The sequence below is a fragment of the Fistularia commersonii genome, chromosome 15 (assembly GCF_037954325.1).
Source record: "Fistularia commersonii isolate RoL2024-O1a breed Wild chromosome 15, RoL_Fcom_v1.0, whole genome shotgun sequence".
NCBI lineage: Eukaryota > Metazoa > Chordata > Actinopteri > Syngnathiformes > Fistulariidae > Fistularia > Fistularia commersonii.
The window spans coordinates 9222989-9246821 of NC_141298.1; the positions used below are offsets into that span (position 1 = coordinate 9222989).

Below are 23833 nucleotides of genomic sequence, written 5' to 3' on the forward strand. Positions count from 1 at the left end.
TGTTCTGTTTTTTTTTTAGATTTAAATTTCAAATTATCACACGATACATATTTTAATTATATATATATATATACATGTGTGTATATATATATATACATGTATGTATATATGCATGCATACACACACGTATATATACATATATATTTGTATATATATGTGTGTATATATATAAATGTATGTATATAAGCACATACACTTGTGTGTATATATATACATATATGTATATATATATGCATACACACACATATATATATACATGTGTGTATGTATGTATATATACATACATCTATATACATATTCACACACATATATATGTACATTCTACATACATGTATACATATACACACATACATACATGTGTGTATATATATGTATGTATATATACATACATGTATATACCTGTATATATGCGTGTGTGTGTATATATGTACATTTTTGTGTACAGATGTGTGAATATATATATATATAAATGTATATATATACACACACGTGTGTGTATATATATACATGTATGTATATATATGCATACACACACACATATATATATACATACATGTATATATATATACACACACATATATACATTCTACATACATGAATATATATAAACACATGTTTGTCTATATACATACATTAATATATACACAAACATATATATATACATGGGTATATATACCCAAGTATGTATATATAGACATACATATATGTTTATACATATATATACATGTATGTATATATATGCATATGTATATATTGTATATATGTGTGTATATATATAAATGTATATATATGCATACATATATATATATATATACATGTGTGTATATATATATATATGCATACATGTATATACATATTCACACACATATATATACATTCTACCTACATGTGTATATATATACACACACGCATGTATGTATATATACATACATATATATACACACACATATATATACATGTGTGTATATATATGTGTATGTATATATACATACATACATCCACGGGTGTGTATATATATATATACATGTATATATATGAGAGAAGAGATATATACATATATACACACATGTATATATATATATACACACATGTACATATATATGCGTTTGTGTGTATATATGTACATATTTGTATACATATGTATATATGTGTGTATATATATATAAATGTATACATATATTTATACATACACGTGTGTATACATATATATACATTCATGTATATATATGCATACACACATATATATCACGAACATCACATTCGTGAACATACAGAACATCACGTCAGACACCATTGTGAGCAGCACGGGACGTGCCACGGGACGGTCCTGTCTCCCTTCCCGTTTACGCTCTACACCTCAGACTTCAGGTTCTCCTCGCAGTCCGGCCACCTGGAGAAATTCTCAGATGACTCTGCCATCTTGGGCTGCATCAACGGAGGCCGGGAGGAGGAGTACAGGAGTGTGGTGGACGGGTTTGTGGAGTGGTGTGGACTCAACCACCTGCAGCTCAATGTGTCTAAGACAAAGGAGCTAGTGGTGGATTTCAGGAAACAAAGGACCCACCTGAATGCGGTCACCATCAGGGGTACAGAAGTGAACATTGTGGACATCTACAAGTACCTGGGTGTCCATTTAGACAATAAACTGGACTGGACCTTGACCACCAATGCCATCTTCAAGAAGGGTCAGAGCCGCCTGTTCTTCCTCAGGAGGCTCAGATCTTTCAACGTCTGCAGGACCATGCTGCAGATGTTTTACCACTCGGTAGTGTCCAGCATCATCTTCTACGCTGTTGTGTGCTGGGGCAGCAGGCTCAAGACAGCTGACATCAACAGACTCAACAAGCTCATCGGGAGAGCTGGGTCGGTCTTGGGAGTGGAGGTGGAGTCTGTTGTGCAGGTGTCAGAGAGGAGGATGCTGAGGAAGCTCCTCAGCATCATGGACAACGTCCATCACCCCCTGCATGCCACACTGACATCCTGTCAGAGCTCTTTCAGTCGTAGGTTGATACCACCAAGGAGCTCCACTGAACGCCACAGGAGGTCTTTCCTAACTGAGGCTATCAGACTTTTTAATTCTTCTTCCCTCAGCTTCAGATTTCCTCAGGGAATCTTCAAACCTTTGTACTTAAGACCTTAAAACACTGATAGCCTTGACCTTGACAATTTATATTTATTGTGTTTCTTATTCTCCCTTCTTCCTACTATTATCTATTATTGTGATGTTATTGCTTGAATTTCTGGCACAACAATTTCCTTCGGGATAAATAAAGTTGTTCTCATCTCATCTCTCTCATATATATATATATATATATATACACACACACATATATATATACATTCTACATACATGTATATATATATATACACACATGTATGTATATATACATACATACATATATACACAAACATATATATAATGTGTATATATATACACATGTATGTATATATACACATACATACATCTGTGTATATATATACATTATGTATATATATATATATATGCGTGTGTGTATATGTATATATTTGTATATATATGTATATATGTGTGTGTATATATATGTGTGTATATATAAATAAACGTATATATATATACATACACTTGTGTATATATATATATATATACAATGTATATATATATATATGCCTACACACATATATATACATGTGTGTATGTATATATACATACATACATGTATATACATATTCACGCACTTACATATGTACATTCTACATACATATATATATATATACACACATATATGTATATATACATACATACATACACACACGTGTGTATATATATACATGTATGTATAAATATGTATACATACACACATGTATATATATGCGTGTGTGTATATATGTACATATTTGTATATATGTATATATGTGTGTATATATATACATATGTATATACATGTATATGTATATGTACATGTATATATATACGTGTGTGTGTATATATATATGTACATACATATATGTATATGTATATATATACATACACATACATATATATATATATATCTGTGTGTGTGTGTGTGTGTGTGTGTGTATGTGTATATATGTAAATGCACACACAATGCACCGCAGTTGCTACAATCCTCGAGATGTGTGAAACATGGCAGTATCAATAACAAAGTTGACTGACATCTTAACAAGCACTTGCATAATGACTGGATGGCGTCTTCATGAATACGTTTTTTTTTTTTTTTTCAAAAAACTTTATTGATAAGGCAACATTTAAAACATTCGTTTTAACTGTCAAAAGTCTATTGCTCAAGAACATATAGCCTTGGCGCCAGGAGCCTCGGTGCTAGCTTGAGTCAGCAGTCCATCGTCTCTGACCGTCTCGTCAAAATCCTCTCTCCCCATAATTCCACATCATCGTATGTAGTAAAAAGGTATATATAAAGGTGTTGTGTGTGTGTATATATATATAAAACCATACCATGTTAAGTCAATGTGGCAATATGTATATACAGTATGTGTGTATATTATATAAATGTATATTATATATATATATATATATATATATATATAAACCCATACCTTTAAAATAGGTTTTATATAATATGTGTGTGTATATGTATACATATATGTGTGTGTATATATAAAATAATTATTGTAGAATATTATTTCCCAGATTTTTCGTCTGACCTCAACCCAGACACTTCACCTGCTGAGATGTTGCAAGCTAACTAACCGGACAAATTAAACAAATGTTCAGAAAAAAAAAAAAGCATTACTGCTATATGCATTTAGTTTTCTCAACAAACCCATCATGTGACAGAACATAACCGAGGCTAAGCTGTCAGCATATCAGTCCGGAGGCTCATAAGGTCCAATTTTTTTCACCACATTGGCTTTTCTATTGAGTTGAATATATTCTACTGACTTCTTGCTTAAATTCTATGGGCTTGGTAACATTTTGAATGCCGTCAGATGAAATCACTTCAATCCATTCAAGTAAAGGGGATGTTCGCAGCGGCCATATCTTGCTCTATGGATGGACCCGCGATGCAATATTTTGTTGGTCATGTGACATTGAGCTTTCTTTTTTTTCTTTTTTGTCAGTCATTTTTCACAGACCACAACAGCACTGCAACTTGCTCTCTTACACATCCCGCGGTTCATAACCTGAAACATTTTCATAATAAAACTAAAATTACTGTTTTCAAACTAGAGTAAAAAAATAAGTGCCTTCATCCTCTCGATGATCAAACATAATTTTTCAGAAAGTTGACATGATAACATAATCGGGTCAGCTCAGGTAGTGCAAGCTCAAGAATCTGAAAGGCAAAGGCTAATGGTATTTTCTGTATTTATGCAGATTATCCCAAGTGAAATTGTGTTTTAGTCCTGAGCTAAAAAGCTCTTTTTAATTTTCAGAAAATTAATGAGCTGGAAACTATTGCTATTTCAGTACTGTTAAAATCAGTTCAATATTTTTGTGACTGAATTTCCAATCGATATAAATCATGGGAAATTGGACATTTGAATAGTTTTTCTACATGACATCAATGTGACACAAACACCTTGGAGGAAAATGTACCATGTCACTTGAAGTTTGGGTTTGTTTCAACAAAAATGTAATGAGTGTGATCAGTTCAATGTTGAAATGGAAGAAAAAAAAAATTGGAGTGAAGAAGAAGAGCTGTGTTTCGCGTACCCTATTTGTTTAAAAGAGCAAAATAACTTCTTAAGCTATTTTAAAGGTGAGCACTGACACATTAGGTTCGCCTGTTCGGCCCCAGTTGGCCTGTTTTGTTCAGGTTTCGCTTCCAGAGCGAGTGAGAGGAAGCAGGTGGAGCGTTCAAAGTCTCAAAGAATGACAAGTTTCAGATCTGCGATTAAAACCAGCATTTTCACGACCCTCACTTTACATCCATCTCTCGGCCCTGCAGCTGATCTGTCTGATGTTCTGACCCGAAATCATACTGTGGCCTTTCCATAACAGGAAAAACGTCACAAACACAGAGTCATGAACGAGCTGAAAGGAGCAATTAGTTTCATTTCCTCAACTCCTCAAATTTCCTCAACATTTTTTTGTTCTTGGAGGTCGATCAGCTCTTGTCTGTCGAGATCAAATAACTTTTTCAAACACACGTTTTCACTTCATAACATCTTTGTCATTGTCAACCAACTGGTTTGACATGAGCTGTTGATAATTTCTAGAATTATTTCTAATTCTAATTTATATATTGATCATCGCAGCACCATTCCCAATCAGTCAGGAAACTTTTCCTTTTTTTTCCATTTTCTTTCTACCGCATCTTTTTTGTCAAATTAAATTACGAAAAATAAAAACACGCACGGCAGCAAGGCGCTTAGATTGATGACACTTCAGCAAAGGCTCATCGGACTGTTTCGCATAATCGTGCTCCGTTCATAAGAATAATAAGAACAACTTTATTAATCCCGAAGGAAATTGCTGAAATTGTTCATGTTCTTGTTTGAGGTCATTAAAAGAGTTTTCAGAAAAAATGATCACTGTTTGCATTGCGTTTTGCTCCAAGAACTAGAGAGAACTGATTGGTCGCTGACGATATGACGTAAACAAAGGATTTCACTGGCGCGTCTGCATTTTGACATTTCTGTGCAAATTATATTCATAATAATAATTCATAACTGGTTGTTGGTAACACCTGGCTCTTTGCTGATCATCTGATGGTGCAAATCAGCGCCATTGAGTAACGCCCGTGGACTCACTTTAACCGCCGTGGATTCACTTCTGGACAAACGTTTGTGGGATCGTCACAGTCTTCCTGTGTCAGCGAGAAGCTCCTCGCCTGGGGGGGGGGAGAGGCGGGACGGCGTCCAACCGGTGCTGCCATCCCTCTGGGGTGGAACAGGTCCATGTTTTGGATCTCACCTGGTTCCTATATTCTGTCTGTTTTTTTTTTTTAGTCAGTGTTTATTGTCTCATCCTGCCCGGCCCTCCACGATCAGGACCAACACTGGCGTCAGATCCATCAGGGTTTTAAGCATGTCCATGATGTCTTCGTGGTCTTTGGCTCCCTCGATGAACTCCTCCAGGGTCATCTCACCTGCCAGAGGAAGAGAGACTTACTCGAGACCGTATCTAACACAGTCGTCAGTCAAATAATTTCATTTGATTTGCTCTTATTCATGAAGTTCCTTCTCAAGTTGAGTCAGATTCTATTTATCTGGTGTCAAATTACATTTTCTGTGTAGTGCAGGTCTGGACCATGCTCTTTATGTCTCTAAATGATCCACAGAAACCCAGCTTTCCCCCGTGAGCAAGCACTTGAATGGCGGCGGCGTGGGGAAAAGTTCCTTATCAGAAGAGCCCAACTCAACTCTATGAACCCTGATGATGATAATGAAGTAGCCAAACTCTCTAACATGAAGAGCTTTACGTTACTAACTTGAAATATTTCCCCTCCTACCCTGTATGCACTCACGTTCGTTCATCAAAATCAAGAATCAAGATTCTCAATCGTCATTGTGCAGGCACAGTGAAATTTTGCAATTCGCGCTCCCGGCTTGGAGCACGTACACGCATTTATAAAGATAAAAATAAATAGATAAGTTATATGTGCATGATAGTAACCTCATGGTTCCCCAGGCGTCCACCACTGTAATCTATAAAATGAATATTAAAGCTATTATTGTATCATTTCAGGTATTAGCATGTAACTGTTAGCGCTACTGTTATTAGTAAAGGATCATTCATGTCTGTACCTCCTCTGTCTCTATCGTCTCTCTATCTCTCTGTCCTTCTCGCTCATACTCTCTCTCTTTCTATCCCAGCTGTCGGGGCAGAAGAACGCCCACATAGAAAATCATTTTTTCTGGGATCTGTCCAAGGTTTCTTCCCACCAGTGTCGTGGTGTCACCTCAATAGACAGCCGTAATACCGTACAACATTAAAAACGATTGTACGGTAGTTTGCAGATGACATTGTGATCTGTAGTGAGAGCAGGGAACAGGTTGAGGAAATTCTTAAGAGGTGGAGGTATGCTCTGGAAAGGAGGGGATTGAAGGTAACTCGCAGCAAGATGTGTGTGAATGAGAGGAACCTGGATGAGGCAGTGAGGCTACAGGGAGTGGAGATCAAGAAGCTGGAGGATTTCAGGTACTTGGGGTCAACAGTCCAGAGCAACGGAGAGTGTGGAAAAGAGGTGAAGAGATGGGTTCAAGCAGGTTGGAATGGGTGGAGAAAAGTGTCAGGGGTATTATGGGATAGAAGACTATCAGCCAGAATGAAACGAAAGGCGTTCAAGACACTGGTGCTGTATGGACTAGAAAAAGTCACAATAAGAATAAGAATACGAACAACTTTACACATCCCGAAGGAAATTGTTGTGCCAAAGTTTCAAGTGAAACATAAGAATAATAAATAAAAGGAGGACATTGTATAAATAGTAAAAAAAAAAAAAGGGGTGGGGGGGAGAATAAGAAATACAAATAAAACTATCAAAGTCAAAGCTATTAAGTGTTTTAAGGTCTTAAGTACAGAGATTTTGAGATTCCCTGCAGCTGAAGGAAGAGGAGTTAAAAAGTGACCAAAAGACAGAAGGCAGAGCTAGAGATCACAGAGATGAAGATCCTGAGGTTCTCTTTGGGAGTGACCAGGATGGATAGGATCAGGAATGAGTCTATCAGAGGAACGGCACATGTTAGATGTTTTGGAGAGAAGGTCAGAGAAGCCAGACTGGTATAGTTGGGTCATGTACAGAGGAGGAATAGTGAATATATTGGTAGATGGATGCTGGAATTGGAGCTGCCTGGCTGGGGGTCTAGAGGAAGACATGATTTATGGACGTAGTGAAAGAGGATATGAAGGTAGTTGGTGTGAGAGAGGACACGGAGAATAGGGTTAGATGGAGAAAGTTGATCTGCTGTGGTGACCCCTGAAGGAAAAAGACGAAAGGAAAAGAAGTATGGTCGTCCCTCGCCATATCTCGGTTCACCTTCTGCAGCTTCACTTAAACGTGGACTAACATTTCTTTCTAATTCCATTTTGTAGATTTTTCACCATACCACGGGTTATTGTGGTATAAATGTACTTTTATAGATTTAATATTTCAATTCTTTTTATGCTAAAATAAGCATTTTCCAGTGGCGTCCAACCAGATCATGGCGTTCTGTATCTTGGGCTCTGATTGGCTCAGCAACCGCAACATCGGTCTCTGCGTCTCCTGTGCGCAGCATTCATTCAGCATCCATGTGCGATTGTTACTTGTAGAGTTACTCCCTGGTGTTGTGTTTGTGTGAGTTTTTAATTCTTTTCAACACCTGCAAGGACGCACAAACCCTCTGCACCTTCTTAGGCATCTGGCACTGAGCCTGAGCAGCAGAGGAAGAGCTAAGCAGGTTAATAGCTGCACTGATCCACCTGCTCTGATCGCCTTGTAAAAAGATGAAAATGATATTACGGCCTCTTTATGTTTGTGTTACGGTCCTCCTTAGGACTGCGTGTTAGAGAGCTTTACACGCTTGGTCCTAAAAATCAAGGTGACAACATTTGCCCCTAAGCCCCGAGGAACCGGGTCAAACTCACCGGGGAATCAGGTCGTCCGCAGCTTCTTCTCGGTGTCCATCCAATCAAAACTGACCTTGTTAAAGGATTATCCTGTCAGTTTGACCGCCGGGCCCGATCTCGCCATTTTTAGACCCAGCGCTCTCACACTTTGTCCAAATCGCTCGCTACAAACCCAAGCAAACCCTAACCAAAGGCGGATTTGATTTCTGACTTCCTGTTTGTAATAGTTTGCCTTGTGAAAAAGCTTCGATTAACATAAAGTCATGGCGCGATTATGATTTTTAACATTCCAGGAAGCGGTGGTTACCGTCTGGTTGCAGGCCCGAGCGAGCCTGGGGTTTTTTCTGTTTACCCGAAACGGTCGCTCTGGGTTTTAATTCAAATTAGACGAGGGGGGTGAGAAAACTCCCCGTGAGATCACGATCAGGTTTTAGAAAGAACAGATAAATCGTTTGGATAACAACGCGATTAAATCGGCAGATTTAATCGATGCCTTTACCTTCTCCCCTCACATCGATCCTCTCGAAGATGAGGGTGACAATCTCCTCAGGGTCGATCTCTCTGTTTCGTGTGATGTCCTGGATGGCCTGGTCGGAGACACACACACACACACACACACACACACACACACACACACACATACACAGGGATCAGGGGTTAAATCAGAAGAAATGCATGTCTTGCGTCATCATTTTTAAAAATCAACTCATGATCTAGACATGCAGCCATCGGAAATAATATCATATAATGTTTCTGCTCCGCTCTCTCCTCTTTCTGAACGCCGAGTAGTTCAAGTCAGCTGAAGTCAATCACACAAGCACTATTTCACTTGTTTGACATTTATATATTGACATTTATTCGGCGACTTCTCTGGCCTCGCCGTTGTCCCCGCAAACCGGGTCGAGTTCATGCGGCCCAACGGCTCCAGCTCGCTCAGCAGATTAACACTTGTCTAATTTCAGCCTAATCCTGAGCTGATCAGCCGGTAACGCTGGGTTGACGTTTGTTAGTCGAACAGCGTCTCTGACGGCAGATCAACGCGACGGGACCCGGCGGAACAGTCCGTTCCCATTCATCCAACACGATCTCACTGATATATTCAGTCAAAATAACAATCAGGGGTTTTGACTGATTAAATAAATCATTTTCAATATGGAATACAATGTAGAAGCAAAAATTCTCAAAATAATGACTTCTCATAATAAAATGACAATGAAATTTCACAAGAACTCAATATGACACAGAAAAGGTGGAAAATCACTGAAAGCTAGTTTTATTATGTTAAAAAAAAGCACCTTAATTTAGAATTTACACAAATTGGGATGGATGAGTGATATCCTTCACCTTATGTCACAGTGATGATTCGATGTCTAAATATGATTTAGGGTTATAATAATATAAGCATACAGCAAATGCTAATTCAGATGGATAATAACATTAAGAGCTGGTTATATCGAATTTATGACTAAGTATATTTTAAATTGGGCCTCGCCGGTCCTTGAATGGCAAGCCTGTTGATAAGTAATGGTATTCATGACAACGAGCCAACCGTCTTTTAAAAAGTACAGAGTCAAGTCTGAGCATCAATCCACTTTCATCGTTAATGTTTCATAGAAACAGTTGATTACCGAGAAAATGGTCTCCAGCTCCTCCTTATCGATCTTCCCGTTGCCGTCCTGGTCGAAGAGTTTGAAGTACCACTTCAACTTTTGGTTGATTTCTCCTTTCAGCATCAGACTGATGCCGGCGATGTATTCCACAAAATCGATATAACCGTCCTGTAACACACACATACACACACACACACACACACACACACACACACACACAAACATACATACATGTATTTACTACGTTTGTCATGGATCATTTGGGTGAGCAGATCATATGGGTGAGCAGATTCACATGCAGACTTTGGAACTAAATACTAATCTATTTTTGTCAATCCAAATTAATTTTTTTTATTTTAATTTTTTTTAAATGTTTTCCTTTTTTTTTTAAACATAAAAAATATATGTACATATGTATGTTTACTATTTCCATGTATGCCTTCACTTGCGAAGTAATAAGAAGTTAGTATTATTACAGTTTTAACACACAAACAGATTCTGTTGGCTTGGAATTGTGTCAGAATAGTGTATATTTTTAAATTACATTTTACTAAAAAATATATATTGACATCTTCTCTTTGGGCCTCTACTGACAAACTAAAAGTTTGTCCCTGTGTTATTTTGATTTCAATGGCCAAAATATCATTAAAGAAATTTGTAAATCATCTTTAAATACACACACAAAACCAAAAATGGGAAATTCTGTCATGGATATAGTCTACAATTGCACATAGAATTATTCAAAACCATTGAAATGTATTTAAAAAGCAAAAGTGTGCATTACTGCTTAGTCTGATCTCAATCATTTGCAGAAGCAGAAAATAAAGAAAATAAAATTGCCGGAATGAAGGTGAGGTGCAGTTGCTGGCAGCCTCTGAATTCATCCATAATTTTTGAAGTACCAAGTTTACAAGAAAAAAAAAAGAGTAATATAACACACCAAAAGGTCTAGTGTCTCAATTCATCTCAAACCATCCAGAATCTACTAAAATAAATACTTTTCCCTAATATTTCTTGGTAGCTGTCACCATTATTCTTCACTCTATTGTTCGAGAAAGACGGCCGCCCACTTTGAGCTGCGATCCGTCCAAGGTTTTGTGCAGCAGTAAAAGGCAGTTTCAGTGCTTTTGCTCACGTTGAGGAAGTATCTGCAACCGTGTTGTGACACCATAAAACTAAAACTTGACTTAACTAATTTTTAAATAATGATGAGAATCTTGTCAAAAGTGTTAAAAGGTCATGTTCAAGATGAGGTTAATCTTGAAATGTGTATTTTAGCCCCTGGTACCGACAAGTAGCTTGTGTTACACACCATATGCTAAAGTGCTAACTACGAATGAAAGTTCTGCTAGCTTGCTGGTGTTTAGCAGCTAATTTTGCTATGTTTTCTTTGAGCCTGCTAGCGCATGAAACTTCTTCATTGGCTAAAAACAAAAGGGGAAAATAATCAGAAATTAAATTATGTATTATGGGGTTTAAGGGCTATAGGTTAAAAAGGCTGTTACAAGTAAACAATTGAGCAACCACAACATACACAACTTCATCAGTCCAAAAGAGCATATAGCATTATTGTACATTTAAAACTGCGGAGCAGCAACCTAATTTTCCCAACATTTAAAGGTATCTCCTCCATCTGATCCTCCTCTAAACCCCATCTTGCCCCCAACGGCATCGCTTAATCCCAATCCAATAATCCAAAATGTCGTTTTCACCTTTTTGACTAGTTGACCATGAGGCACTGCTGATAACGCACGAAATGTCGCTGTCAGACGATTAGTTTCCATCGTAATTGGCTCATATCAGGTTATCACTACGGCACCGTACATTAGGTTTTAATATTTTAAAGTTTAAAATATAAACCCGATGAAAATGAGAACACAAAAAAGCAACGGTCAGATTGTTTGAAGCCTCGGGGGATCCCGAACGTCAGTCAGACCGCCGAGATCCACCTCATTCTGGCGTTGGAGAGTCGCCACCGTTATTCAGCGAGTCAAATTTTCAGCGATATCGAAATCCCTGAGTGATTACAAGCCCGAGCGGCCGCCCTGCTCGATGACTTTTGGACTTTTAGGCGGCCCAGACTGAATCTGCTTACTGCCCGCAAAGTGGCTATGGGTCATTAGCTCCACATCACCATGCTTACAACGTAAGCACATTAGACAATGAGCTGAAGGACTGCCGCCTCCATCTGACCCCCCACATCCCAGGACCTTGACCTCTGCTGACCTCCGGGTCCAAAAAGACCTCACGATGATGTCTGCATGGTCCGGTTGCTATTAAATAGCATCGCCATTAGTGTACAAAGACATCATCAAACTGCTGCATTCAAGAATCGCATCTGAAGTTTATATTTTTTTAAACAGATATCTATTTAACTGATAGATTAATCTTGCGGATGTTTCGGCCTTTTTTCCCTTTCCTGCAAACTTCTTCCATGATGCTTGTGAATATTCTGTCCTGTAAATTGTTTAAGGAGGACCTGATCACTTGAGTTTAAATCTGTTTAAAAAGGAAGCCGGTTATATAACCTCCCCTCACCTGAAGTGCCTGCAGAGCAAAATCCCTTTTTGGAGGGGGTTATCCCAGGATAATATAGACATTAAATCTATTAAAAGTAAAAGACTTGTCTGATTCCATATTATATTTAGTCTATGTTAGACTGAATGGCGGAGATGGTTTTGAGTTACTTCCTCTTTTCCCCCTTTTTCTCCCCCATTCAGTGGTCGACTTTTTACTTTTCTGAATACAACATCTTGTTTTCCTCCGTTGAGGAATGAGTCTCAATCTAGACTGAGTATTTCGGAATAAGAGCAAATCATAAGAAATGATGAGAGGCGATCCATTTTAGTTTAAAATGCAAGAAAAAGAATTTCCTTTTTACTGTGCTATTTCAAATAATCTAATATATACATATGGATATATGTACATAAAAAAGAACAAGTTGATAAATTGTATATGTACATAAATTTGTATATATGTATGTGTGTTTGTCGCTGCCTTCTTAAAATAATATTATAACTAATATTTTTCAAAAAACCCAAAAAACTGAGCCATGTGCTAAATAAGGAGTTGATTTAGGTAAATCATATTAAGACAAGGTAAATCATATTAAATCATATTTTTGTCAAAAAATGACAAGCAATACTTTTAGAAGAAGATGACGATATATATGCATATATGCATGTAAATATCTATGCATTCTATATATTCTGTTGTTTTGCTGTTTTTGTAATTTTACAATTGTTGTATAAGTAAAGATATGATAATGATGATAGCTGTCATTTTTATTATTATTATTATTATTATTATTGTTGTTGCTGTTGTTACTATATTGGAGTGAATCTACTTGGCCAATGTAGCACCCGATGAGACGGTTGCGACCGTTGATTTCTACCCGCGTTGCATATTCAAGCCATGAAAGCAGCCAACCCTCCACTTTCGGGTAAATTCCATTTGCCTTCGATGTGCGTGCCTCACCCCGTCCATGTCGAATGTGAAGAACACCTGGTCCACATAGCTGTTTGCATCCTCGTTCATGCCCTTCAGGCCCAGGATGGCCTTCAGCTCGAACAGCGTGATCAGGCCCGACGGAGACTCGCGCATGAACTTGTTGTACCAGTGGTGCATGTCCTCGGCCAGGATGTCGTCCAGGTTGGAGCCGTGATTCCCCATTGCTGCGAGAGAAGATCCAGCAGACGGCGTCCGATGAGGACAGACGCCCCGCCGAGGCTCTGTGGACAAACCGGAGGCCGAAATCCGTCTCCCGGTTGAAGATGAGTCAACTTTTTGGGGTCGGAATTTCGACCATGAAGTGAGCTACCGTTATTTCAACCCCTTGGAGGGACAAAAGAAGGGAAACAACAACAAAAAATTAAATTCCTCTCTGGAAAAACATGGATTGCATGTAAAAAGTGGAAAGAATTTTATAATCCTCAGCGTCAGGTAAAGGAATCACATCAAATTCTGAAGGATGTTGAGAAGGCGCATCAGATCGGGGGGCTGGCGGGTAACAGCGGCAGAGGCTCTGCAGCAAAAAGCAGAACTCAGGTCGCCTCTAACCCTCTTAGGTTCTCCACAGGAATAAAGGAAGTTCCCTAAATAACCTGCTAATGAGATCAAGCCGTGTATCGCTGCATCTCACTGCTGCGGCAAGAGGCTTTACCTGCTTCACCTGAGCAGTGGGTGTTATATAACTCACCTGGACGCTCGGGCCGGGGGTTCCCTGGGGAGACACCCCAACAGTGTCTTATGGTGGTGTTCTCTTTTATTTTTTTAAATCAATTTTTGTACAATATTTCATCTCTTTTTGATATTTTCAATCAACATGTTTTATTTGATCATTGAAATATCCAAATGTTTACTTTACAAATTTATTACTATTTTATTATATTATTATATTATATATTTTATATTTATATATATTATATTTTTCTCTCTCTCTCTCTCTATATATATATATATAATATATATATATATGTATATATATATATATATATATAATATTTTTTATTTTTTAAAATTTTATATTATATTTTTTATATTTTTTATATCATATTTTATATATGTCATATTTATTATATTATTTTTGCTGATTTTTAAATTATTTTATTTTTGTCTGCTATCTCGATAATTGACCGAAGCTTCTCTTCTTCTCTACATATTTTATTTTATTTTATTATTTCATTGACTACATTTTTGTAGAAATATTCATAAAAATACAATTTGGGAGGAATAAAGAACTTTTTTTTAATGAATACACTAAATATATATTTTCACAGCGTCCAGTTGTGATATAAAAGTTTTTCTATAAAATCATCATTCAAAATCTCAGAGTTTAATCATTGACTACTTTGCAAACCAATAATCATATTGTTAGTTCATTATTTGCTAAGTGATTAGTTATTATTTGTTATTATATAGAATGTGAGGCCAGTTACAGTATATACCAAAAGGTGTTCCCACTGTTGTTCTGCCTGACACCAAGGAAGATGAGTTGACCTCAAATACCCCATGGCAACCTGACAAATGAAGATGAAGAGTCTTAATCAGATCAGTGGTCCATCCATCAGACTTCAACAGTAAAAGCCAAAACAAAATTAGAAGAATAAAGATCCTGCAGATAAAAAAAATGAAAAAAAAAAATGAAAAAAAGAAAATCATTGATAAATCTGAAAAGCATTGACCTGATTATAATATCCAAATATGTTTAAAATATAAAGAAAGTACATTAAACATTATTTTAAAAAATAGAGAAAATGACATATACATAATCAAAACAATTTTTGAAAATCAGTCAAAAATTGGCTTTAAAATATTAATAATGGATCACATGATTATAAACCGACCATTTCTCACCAGAGATGCAATTGAGTATTTTTTCCACGGGGTGTGACACTGCAAGATGTAAAACAAAAAAAAAAACAACTTTAAACCAGCTCATGTTGAAGTACAAAAATAAAGTAATATAAAAAGATCTCACCTTGATCAAGACTTGATTTCTCCTTGCGTGATCAAATGTATTATGTGTTAATTAAACTTAATCCTTGATTTCTTTTATCACAGCTTAGCGTTCATGAACTTTCCCTTCTGCTCTCTCTCCTTCACATGCACACACCGCGTCTGTCGGCGTACGTTTGAATTTTCCTCGAGGTCCTCAGCTGACCTCAGATCAATTAATCAATTAATTGTTTCATTGAAAACAATGAAACAAGTTGCGTGTTTGCTCTGACCCTGGCGTGGCACCTGGTCGCGGTCTAACCCTGGTTTCTGGGTTGTTAGCGTTTGTTTTATTTCCCTGGATTGAACAGATAATCCAGAATCAGATTTAAATGTGTCGGGCAGCTGCCAGGCTTCCTGGCGGCGGCCTTTTTCCAGGTATCAGATTAAGAGCCAGCCCGTCGTGTGGCATGAAGCCCGGTGAGGAAAATCCTCAGAACCGCTGACCTTCGGTTTCTTAAAAACCCAACTGTCACACAGCGCCACCAATCCACCAAACATATTCCCAAGTCACCGTTGAGCGCCTCGAGTGGCCCCCTGGTGGCCGCTCACCTCGAAAAAGCCCCGTCCCCTTGATGATATTGTCATTTGGTATGAAATTTCTGCCTTGCAGGGGTTAGTAATCTGGTTAGAGTCGCTATAACCGACCCTCTGATTGGCCAGTTCCAATTGAGTTGTATAGATTATGACCAGATGATTGACAGGTCTTGACCATCTGAAGATGGCGGTGATGCCGATCAACTGGTTGCAGATCAATGATTTAAACTTAACTCATGATTGCATTTACTTGACATTCAAACACACACACACACACACACACACACACACACACACACACACACAACTGCCATGCAAGGTGATAACCAGGCCAATGGGAGCCACTTGGGGTTCAGTGTCGCGTGACAGTTCAAGGTCTTGATCTGTCTCGGACCACCTTAAAAACATGGCTGTAGAGAAACACACGAGAGAAAAAATGGGAAAATGCACGAGGAATATTTATTCTTTTTTTGGTTTGCTTTTGCACAGAGTTTTCTTTTCGGTTTAAAAACCATTGAAGGCCGCTGAGATTCTTATCGATGCATCATTCGTTTTAAACTTTAAAAGGACAATTCTGGTGTTTTTCAAAGTGTTTTTTTTTTTGGGGGGGGGGTGGACATGCAGAGGATGAGAAAAAGATTCAAAAGAGAGCTTGGCAGGATCGTTCTGAAATGTTCTGTTGAACGCAAAATGGTCCTGTTTCCAGTCTCAGTGTGCATCTGCAGCTCAGGGTAACACATAAGATTATATCCTGGTGTTGAAACCTCTCTTTCATCCATTCCCTTCTTCATTCACACGTTATATCGAGACAAGAGACGATTCAGTCTCATTCATGTAGACATACAACTTTGGATCGATCCCAAGGATGATGAGCTACGCCGTTTCAAATTTAAATCCAGGTAAGTCCCCAGAAGTTGTACCTTTGTTCCTACTTCAACAAAACAACCCCCTTCAACCTAGTTCCAGGCAAAATAATTCTCCTTTTCATAACAAGTCAGGCAAACTTGAACTAGCGGTCTATTCTTCTGATGAGATTTAATGACAATCCTCACCTTCTGTCATGCCAAGGTGTTTTATAGTATGTAAAAAAAAAAAAAGGCTCAAAGCAATAAACTTTTCCACCATTTAGTCTGCTCCACCTTGACCTGATGTATGTAAAAAATAGAAGAGGTATCTGACACTGTAACTTGCATTCAGAAGAAAACTCAAGGTCAAAGGTCGCGTAGGCAACGGCAATAAATCTCGTGTTCCGGATAAATCTCATGCTCCGCTTCACGTAACATAGAAATGTCAAAAAATTCAATCGGATCATTCATCACCACGGCAACAGACAGACTGAGCTAATGCGCGGAGTAGCAGCACGATACCAAGAAGGGAGGAGGTTATCCAGACAAGAGAGGCATCCTGATGGTTCATCAACTACATATTTTTTCGCGGAAAGTTCTAAATTAATGTTCGCGTTACTCCGAATCAGATGTTTGATCGGATCTTTGACTCCTCGACCCGATTCAGCTCTTTGTTACGCGTCCTGCTTCCGAAACATCCGAAAGTTCTCCTCGACGGACTTGTGAAAAAAACATCCAACGTCTTCGATGTAGAAATATAAAAACATTCCAGTGACAAAACAATCTCTGACTAAAAAAAAAAAAAAAAAAAAAAAAAAAAAAGGAAGCCAGTGACGGATCTTTACGGGGAGATAAATCCTGGATAAGCTCAGGCCTGCCGGGGTTCAGATGTTTCCTCATCAGCTGCGACACGTCGAGTCCTGAGCAAAAACAGAGGGAGCAGCAGGTCAGAGCGATTCAGCGTCAACCAATCTGAGAACAGATTTCCAACCACTTTACTGTCTTCTTCTCTCTCTTCGACCTTCTCCTCTCGCGTCTCCTGATCTTCCCCGTCTATCTTCCCCTCCTCCTTGTCCCCGTCCGTTTGCATTGCTTCCCGTTTCTCCGGGCCGTCCGTCATGTCCTCTTGGGTTTGAGTGTCGACGTCAAAAATGTCTCCCTGCCCCGCATCGTCATCCGCACCGCCCGGTGCCGCGTCCTCGCCCTTGTTAGCCCCGCCCACATCCTCGCCGCTGCTGGACTTCCTGTGGCGGCGGGACGGGGGGCGTCTCCTGATGGAGACGCGTGCTCTTCCCTGAGAGAAAACCAATGGGACCAGGGTGAGATAGATGATTCACCTTTCACCTGACTAGCTGAATGGAGGATGTTGCGGAGATCTCATAGCCTGACACGGCTGCCCAAACCGCCGACAAAACCCGGCACTCGAAACGTGGGGCAGGATGTAGAGCGATCGTCTTTGGAACCGAAAATTCGCGCTTCGGTTCTTAGCTTCTCCTAGTGTGTCAAAGTGTTGTTACTTCGACACACTATTAACAATTAACCCATCATGGATTAACCAGTGGACAGCATCCATGATGGGTTAATTGCATAGAATGAACTTCCCCACAGGTAATTAATAAAGGATAAATGATTGTTGTCATGGCAACCTGAGAGAGACGGAACCCGGTTACCTCTCTTTGTATTCTCCGGAGGCTATTGTGACCCTGAATGATCTTCACGGACTCTTTCTCGTGTTTCTGGGTGTGTTTACGTGTGATTGACAGCTGAGGGGTTTGTCTGTTTGATTGACAGCGTGTTTTTTGTGTTTGACAACCTTGTTGATGCTCTGCAGGACGGACCCCTCCGCACCGGTAGCTGGGGTCTCAAAGGACGCGGGTCCCTCCTCCACTGAAAGTGGGGAGGCAGCCGGGCTGGTCGGCGTCGTCGAGGATGGGGTCGGTACCATGGTAACCGTGGTAGAACCAGGGGAGGGCAGTGTGAAGGCGGGGGAGAGAAGCCTCAAGCCAGGGCTCTTGGGCGAGGGCAGGAGAGCCGTAGGAGACAGAGCGAGGTTGGCCTGCGAGAAACACGGTGATGATGTCACAGTGGTGATGTCATAGCTGTGATGTCAGAGCGATGATGTCAGTAGGACAGTACTCACCTGAAGCTTCTCTATGATGGCAGAGTTTCTCTTGGCTTTTGCATGCAGAGGAGAGATTAAACCTGGAGGCTTCACACACACACACACACACACACACACACACACACACACACACACACACACACACACACACACATACCGTTGTCATCCCTTTGTTTCACTTTGGTCTGAATCAGTGGATGAAATTTGTGAAAATGTTTTTCCATCGTAACCAAAACAGACCACTTCCTGATTCCGGGCCCCTCTGTCCTACCTCCGAATTGTCCTCCTGCGTCTTTGGCAGCTGTAATGAGCGAGGAGGTCGACGTCTGACCGGCTTCTCCTGAAAACACATTTTTGTCATCATTACATGATGCAATTACTTGATTTATGGACACAGATCCTGTTCTGAGTTGCTTTTCCAATATAAATACATCAAGACAAGGATTATAAATGGATGTATATTAAAATATAACTGTGTCTTGATAATAAACATTAATTTGGTTTTCTGTGAGTGAATAATCAATAATTAAAATGATTGTTCTCCGCAAATGCCAATGCAGCTGCATTTAAACACTTAAAAAAAAATGAATATAATATTTGAATATTAAAAATATGCCACTGCATTAGAGAAGTTCAATTCAGTATCTGTGTATGACGTGTGAATAGTTTTCAAATGCCAGGAATTTACTTAATGGCTTAAAAAAAACTGCAAGAAAAATGGAGGATCAGTACTAATACATGTAAGAAATTATGTAAAAATTACTGAATGAAGTCTAAAGAAATTATCTTTAAATCAGCAGATGATGTTTGAACTGCCAATACAATAAAAAAAGAATAAAATGATAATTGACAAAATAAAGTCAGATTTAAAAAAATAAAAAAATAAAAAAATAAAAAATTGTACTCAATAATACAGAGATCAAACCCAGTTTTCCAAAAGAAAAATTCACAATATGGCATGAGATTTTAGCTTTGTTTCATAGACCTGCCTGTGCATCTGCTGCCACATCTTGTGCGCCTGTAAACCGTCCAGCCAGTTCGGCCACAGAGCGCCGGGGCGGGGCCTCCTGCTGAGGAATGCACCGAAATTTAGATCTGCACTCTTGAACAACACTCTTCAATTGTAATTAAACCTTAAATTGTGCAATTAAATCTGTTAAAACAAGCATGAAGATGAATATGAGGCCAGTGCTGCCAGGAAAATAGTAAAAAGGAAAAAGCAAAATTTTTGTTCTGTTTTTCTGGTAACCAACAAGAAACCTTGACATTGTCAATCTTTCAACTTTAATGACATTTACAATCTGAATACATTGAGTTTAATTCAAATGATCTTTTAACCAAAATATGATTGTAAACGTGCTCTGCTCAAAAATCTATCAGTCAATCTATCTATCTATCTATACACACACACTGTATAATCATACACACACACACACGAAAATACAGCACATGGAAACATATATCTATATATACACACACTGTATAATCATATACACACACATACGAAAATACAGTATATGCAAACATCTATCTATCTATCTATCTATCTATCTATCTATCTATCTATCTATCTGAGTGCATATATATATAAATTTATCTTATGTGTGTATATTTATATATACACACACACCTACATATATATATATATATACACATGTGTAAATTTATTTTGTTGGTGACAGTTATTGATAGCATTACATCACAATATACATTTTTCACCGAATCATATATGTGGGTATATGATCCAGACACTACAATCCAGACACACACAGCCAGCAAAAGTCTATTAAATATTTTTATTCATTTTTTATCTTTTTATATGTTTATATTATGCGTATTCTATTTTTATATATAAACAAAACAGTCGAGTCCAAACACACATAGCCAGCAAAAGTCTATTAAGGGATGTCGCACACACATGCGCACTCACTCACACGTGCACACTCACACACACTCACACAGAAACACGCACCACGCACACATCTTCAAAGACAGACACACACTAACACACACTCTCAATCACAGACACACCCCGCTCACACACTAACACACAGACACACACACAGCTGTTGACGTGCCGTTGATCCACGTCCATTTCAGCTGAAGGTCTCACATTGCTGACATTCAACAGATAATCAAATCACATCGCTGAGACACACACACACACACACACACACACACACACACACAAACACACACACACTTATAGTTCTGGACTCACTGACGCACACGTTGGTTTTCACTCTAAACTTCAACCTTCAAAACAACCACCCTGAATATCACAGCTAAAGGCAAAATGACATGCTGCCCTCCTCACCCACTATGAAATTCAACACACACAAACACACACACACACCATGCAAAACACGAACACGAAGTGTGTCGACAGTACAGCTTGTTGTCAGTAATTGAAAAAAGGAGCCGTTAGACCACTTCCTCTGTGCCTGTATCTGAGTGTGTGTGCGCACATGTGTGTGTGTGTGGGTGTGACATCTTTTTTTTCCTGTTTTTTTAAATACAAAAACAGTTTCTGTTCGTCTTGAGTCACATGCACGCAGGGCTATAACCGCCACGATACACGTGAATGTGTTATTTTATTCATCTTGAATTCTTTACCTATGATAATCTATCATTTACATAATTTATTGATTTTGCTATGAAATTATTCCTTATTTTTCTTTTGATTAGTTCTCTGGTTAAATTCCTCTTAAACTCGCTTCTCTTTGACGAGACCAGATGTGGCTAATGCTATCAGCTAATCTTTCACTGACTCCTCCCATTTTATATACATTTCTACTTCCATCTATTTCTTTGGAAATGAGTTTAAAGTTGGACCAACTTGAACAAATGAAAGGAGTTAACCTTCTCCAGGCAGATGTTGCAGATTTGCGACAGCCAAATATCAGATTTTTCCTGCAACTACAACTTAATTTGAGCCTGTTAAACACACTGGATGTTCCGATTCTGACACACGTGGATCACATGCGCAGGGGAATAAACACAAATCAATACCAAATATTTGATACAAATGTTCACTAACTCTATATGCATATATATTTATTCATTTTTTTTAAGTTAGAAACATTTTTTCAGCAGTGAATGTGGACTCTTGGTGTGAGTCATTTTTCAGATGGTGAATTAAAGAAGACAAGAAAAAGCCTGTCGACAGTGAATCCATCTTGTCCTCAGTGTGTTTTAAAGATCCTAAAATAGCAGCGTATCAAAGGCACTGACTGCATTATTTGGCTAGTAGTGGGGTATGTTGTGTGTGTGTGTGTGTGTGTGTGTGGTCTGGCATGCCTATGACAAAGTGATGATACGTAAAAACACAATAAGCTTCCTTTCTTAAATAACAAATTTCTTTTTTTCATGCATCGAAAACTGAAATGACTGATACTTATTGACTTAAAAACCAGCAACAAACTTGCTGAAATGCTGGAATAAAAAAATGTATGCTCTGCACCAAAATATGCAAAAATATATGTACAAATTATTGAAACTAATTCTCAAAAAATGTCTTTAGATCAACAGATAATGTTCGAACATTCATAAAAATAAATCTAATTGAAATAAAAAAAATTAAAATATGCACATAGATATTTTGTACAATTACTGATACAAATTCTTTAGAAATGTCTTTAAATGGGCAAATAATGTTCAAAAATGCATTAAAATGAATCTAATCAAATGAAAATAAATAAATAAGAATATTGAAAAACACAATACAAAAAAAAACCTTAATTGTCAAGAAATTACACTAAAAAAAAGAGAGAATTTGTTCTAAAATCCAGAGATAGTGTTTCGTACAAACTCCTGAAAAAGTTTCAGAAGTTAGTAGAAGTTAAGAAGCTAAGTTTGTGCCTCAATACAACAACAGCAACATCAACCACCACCGGACAGCCAACTTTTAACTCTATCGCAGGACGCGCAACCTTTAAATTCTCGAGTTTGAGCCATAAATCCTGCATCGGAGGCCAAAATCAGTCCGACAGCTCCTGAGTAAACCCAGCTTTACCTCCATCCTCTCTGTCGTCCGGCGGCGGGCGGTTGTGTCAGTGTGCGTCTGTTTGTTTTAAGTGTGACTGACACACACACACATGCAAAGAGGCGTGTGTCAAGTGAGTGTGACAGAGCTCGATCGGGCCTGAGGGTTAAATATAGACGCAAAGACCCCGAAGAGAGAGAGAGAGAGAAAGAGCGAGAGTGATAGGGAGGCTCATGTTCGGTCTCACAATCACGGCGCCCAATCTGCTGCTTGCATCTTTTTCTTCCTTTCTTCAGCAAAAATTACATTTGTTTGGAAACTCTGGTTTAATGCTCCAGCACCCTCAGCTGCACTTTTGCATGCAGGTTCCCCAAATCTGACAAGTTCTAAAAACATTGGCAGCAAGAAATGCACTTTTATTGACAGTACTATTGTTTTCTTCTTCTTCTCCTTCAGGGGTCGCCAAAGAGAAACAACCCACCCTCTCTGTATCTTCCTTTCTCACGCCAATTAAATTTAATGTTTTCTTTCACAACGTCCACAAATCTTTTCTTTTTCTTTGGTCCTCCTGCCTGGGACCTCCAACCCCAGTATCTTTCAACCAATATATATTTAATCTCGCTTCTCTGATCCATCTATTGTCTATCACTCATCCTCCTCATGGTCACAGGGATGCTAAACATATATGTTATTTAAGAAAGGAAGCTTATTGTGTTTTCAACT

At 38.5% G+C, this 23833-nt stretch overlaps 2 protein-coding genes across 6 annotated transcripts; both read right to left on the reverse strand.

The window, feature by feature from the left end:
- Positions 1 to 3239: 3239 nt before the first annotated feature.
- Positions 3240 to 15516, reverse strand: guca1d (guanylate cyclase activator 1d). The gene is made up of 5 exons (XM_086160379.1): positions 15481 to 15516; positions 13603 to 15143; positions 10144 to 10293; positions 9015 to 9102; positions 3240 to 6053 (listed from the first exon to the last, which is right to left on the reverse strand). Exons 2-5 carry the CDS (start codon positions 13795 to 13797, stop codon positions 5929 to 5931), a joined length of 558 nt encoding a protein of 185 aa, XP_086016505.1. The 5' UTR covers positions 13798 to 15143; positions 15481 to 15516; the 3' UTR covers positions 3240 to 5928.
- Positions 15517 to 16603: 1087 nt separating this feature from the next.
- dub (duboraya) lies at positions 16604 to 23242 on the reverse strand. Of its 5 annotated transcripts, none has more exons than XM_086160375.1 (7): positions 23141 to 23242; positions 20115 to 20195; positions 19397 to 19465; positions 19144 to 19212; positions 18817 to 19059; positions 18003 to 18297; positions 16604 to 17923 (listed from the first exon to the last, which is right to left on the reverse strand). In XM_086160375.1, exons 1-7 carry the CDS (start codon positions 23144 to 23146, stop codon positions 17667 to 17669), a joined length of 1020 nt encoding a protein of 339 aa, XP_086016501.1. In that variant the 5' UTR covers positions 23147 to 23242; the 3' UTR covers positions 16604 to 17666. The 5 variants fall into 5 exon arrangements, with proteins under 5 accessions (XP_086016501.1, XP_086016502.1, XP_086016500.1 ...); XM_086160376.1 differs by having other exon boundaries at positions 20115 to 20192; positions 23141 to 23208; XM_086160374.1 differs by lacking the exon at positions 23141 to 23242 and adding an exon at positions 23058 to 23108 and having other exon boundaries at positions 20115 to 20192.
- Positions 23243 to 23833: the final 591 nt, after the last annotated feature.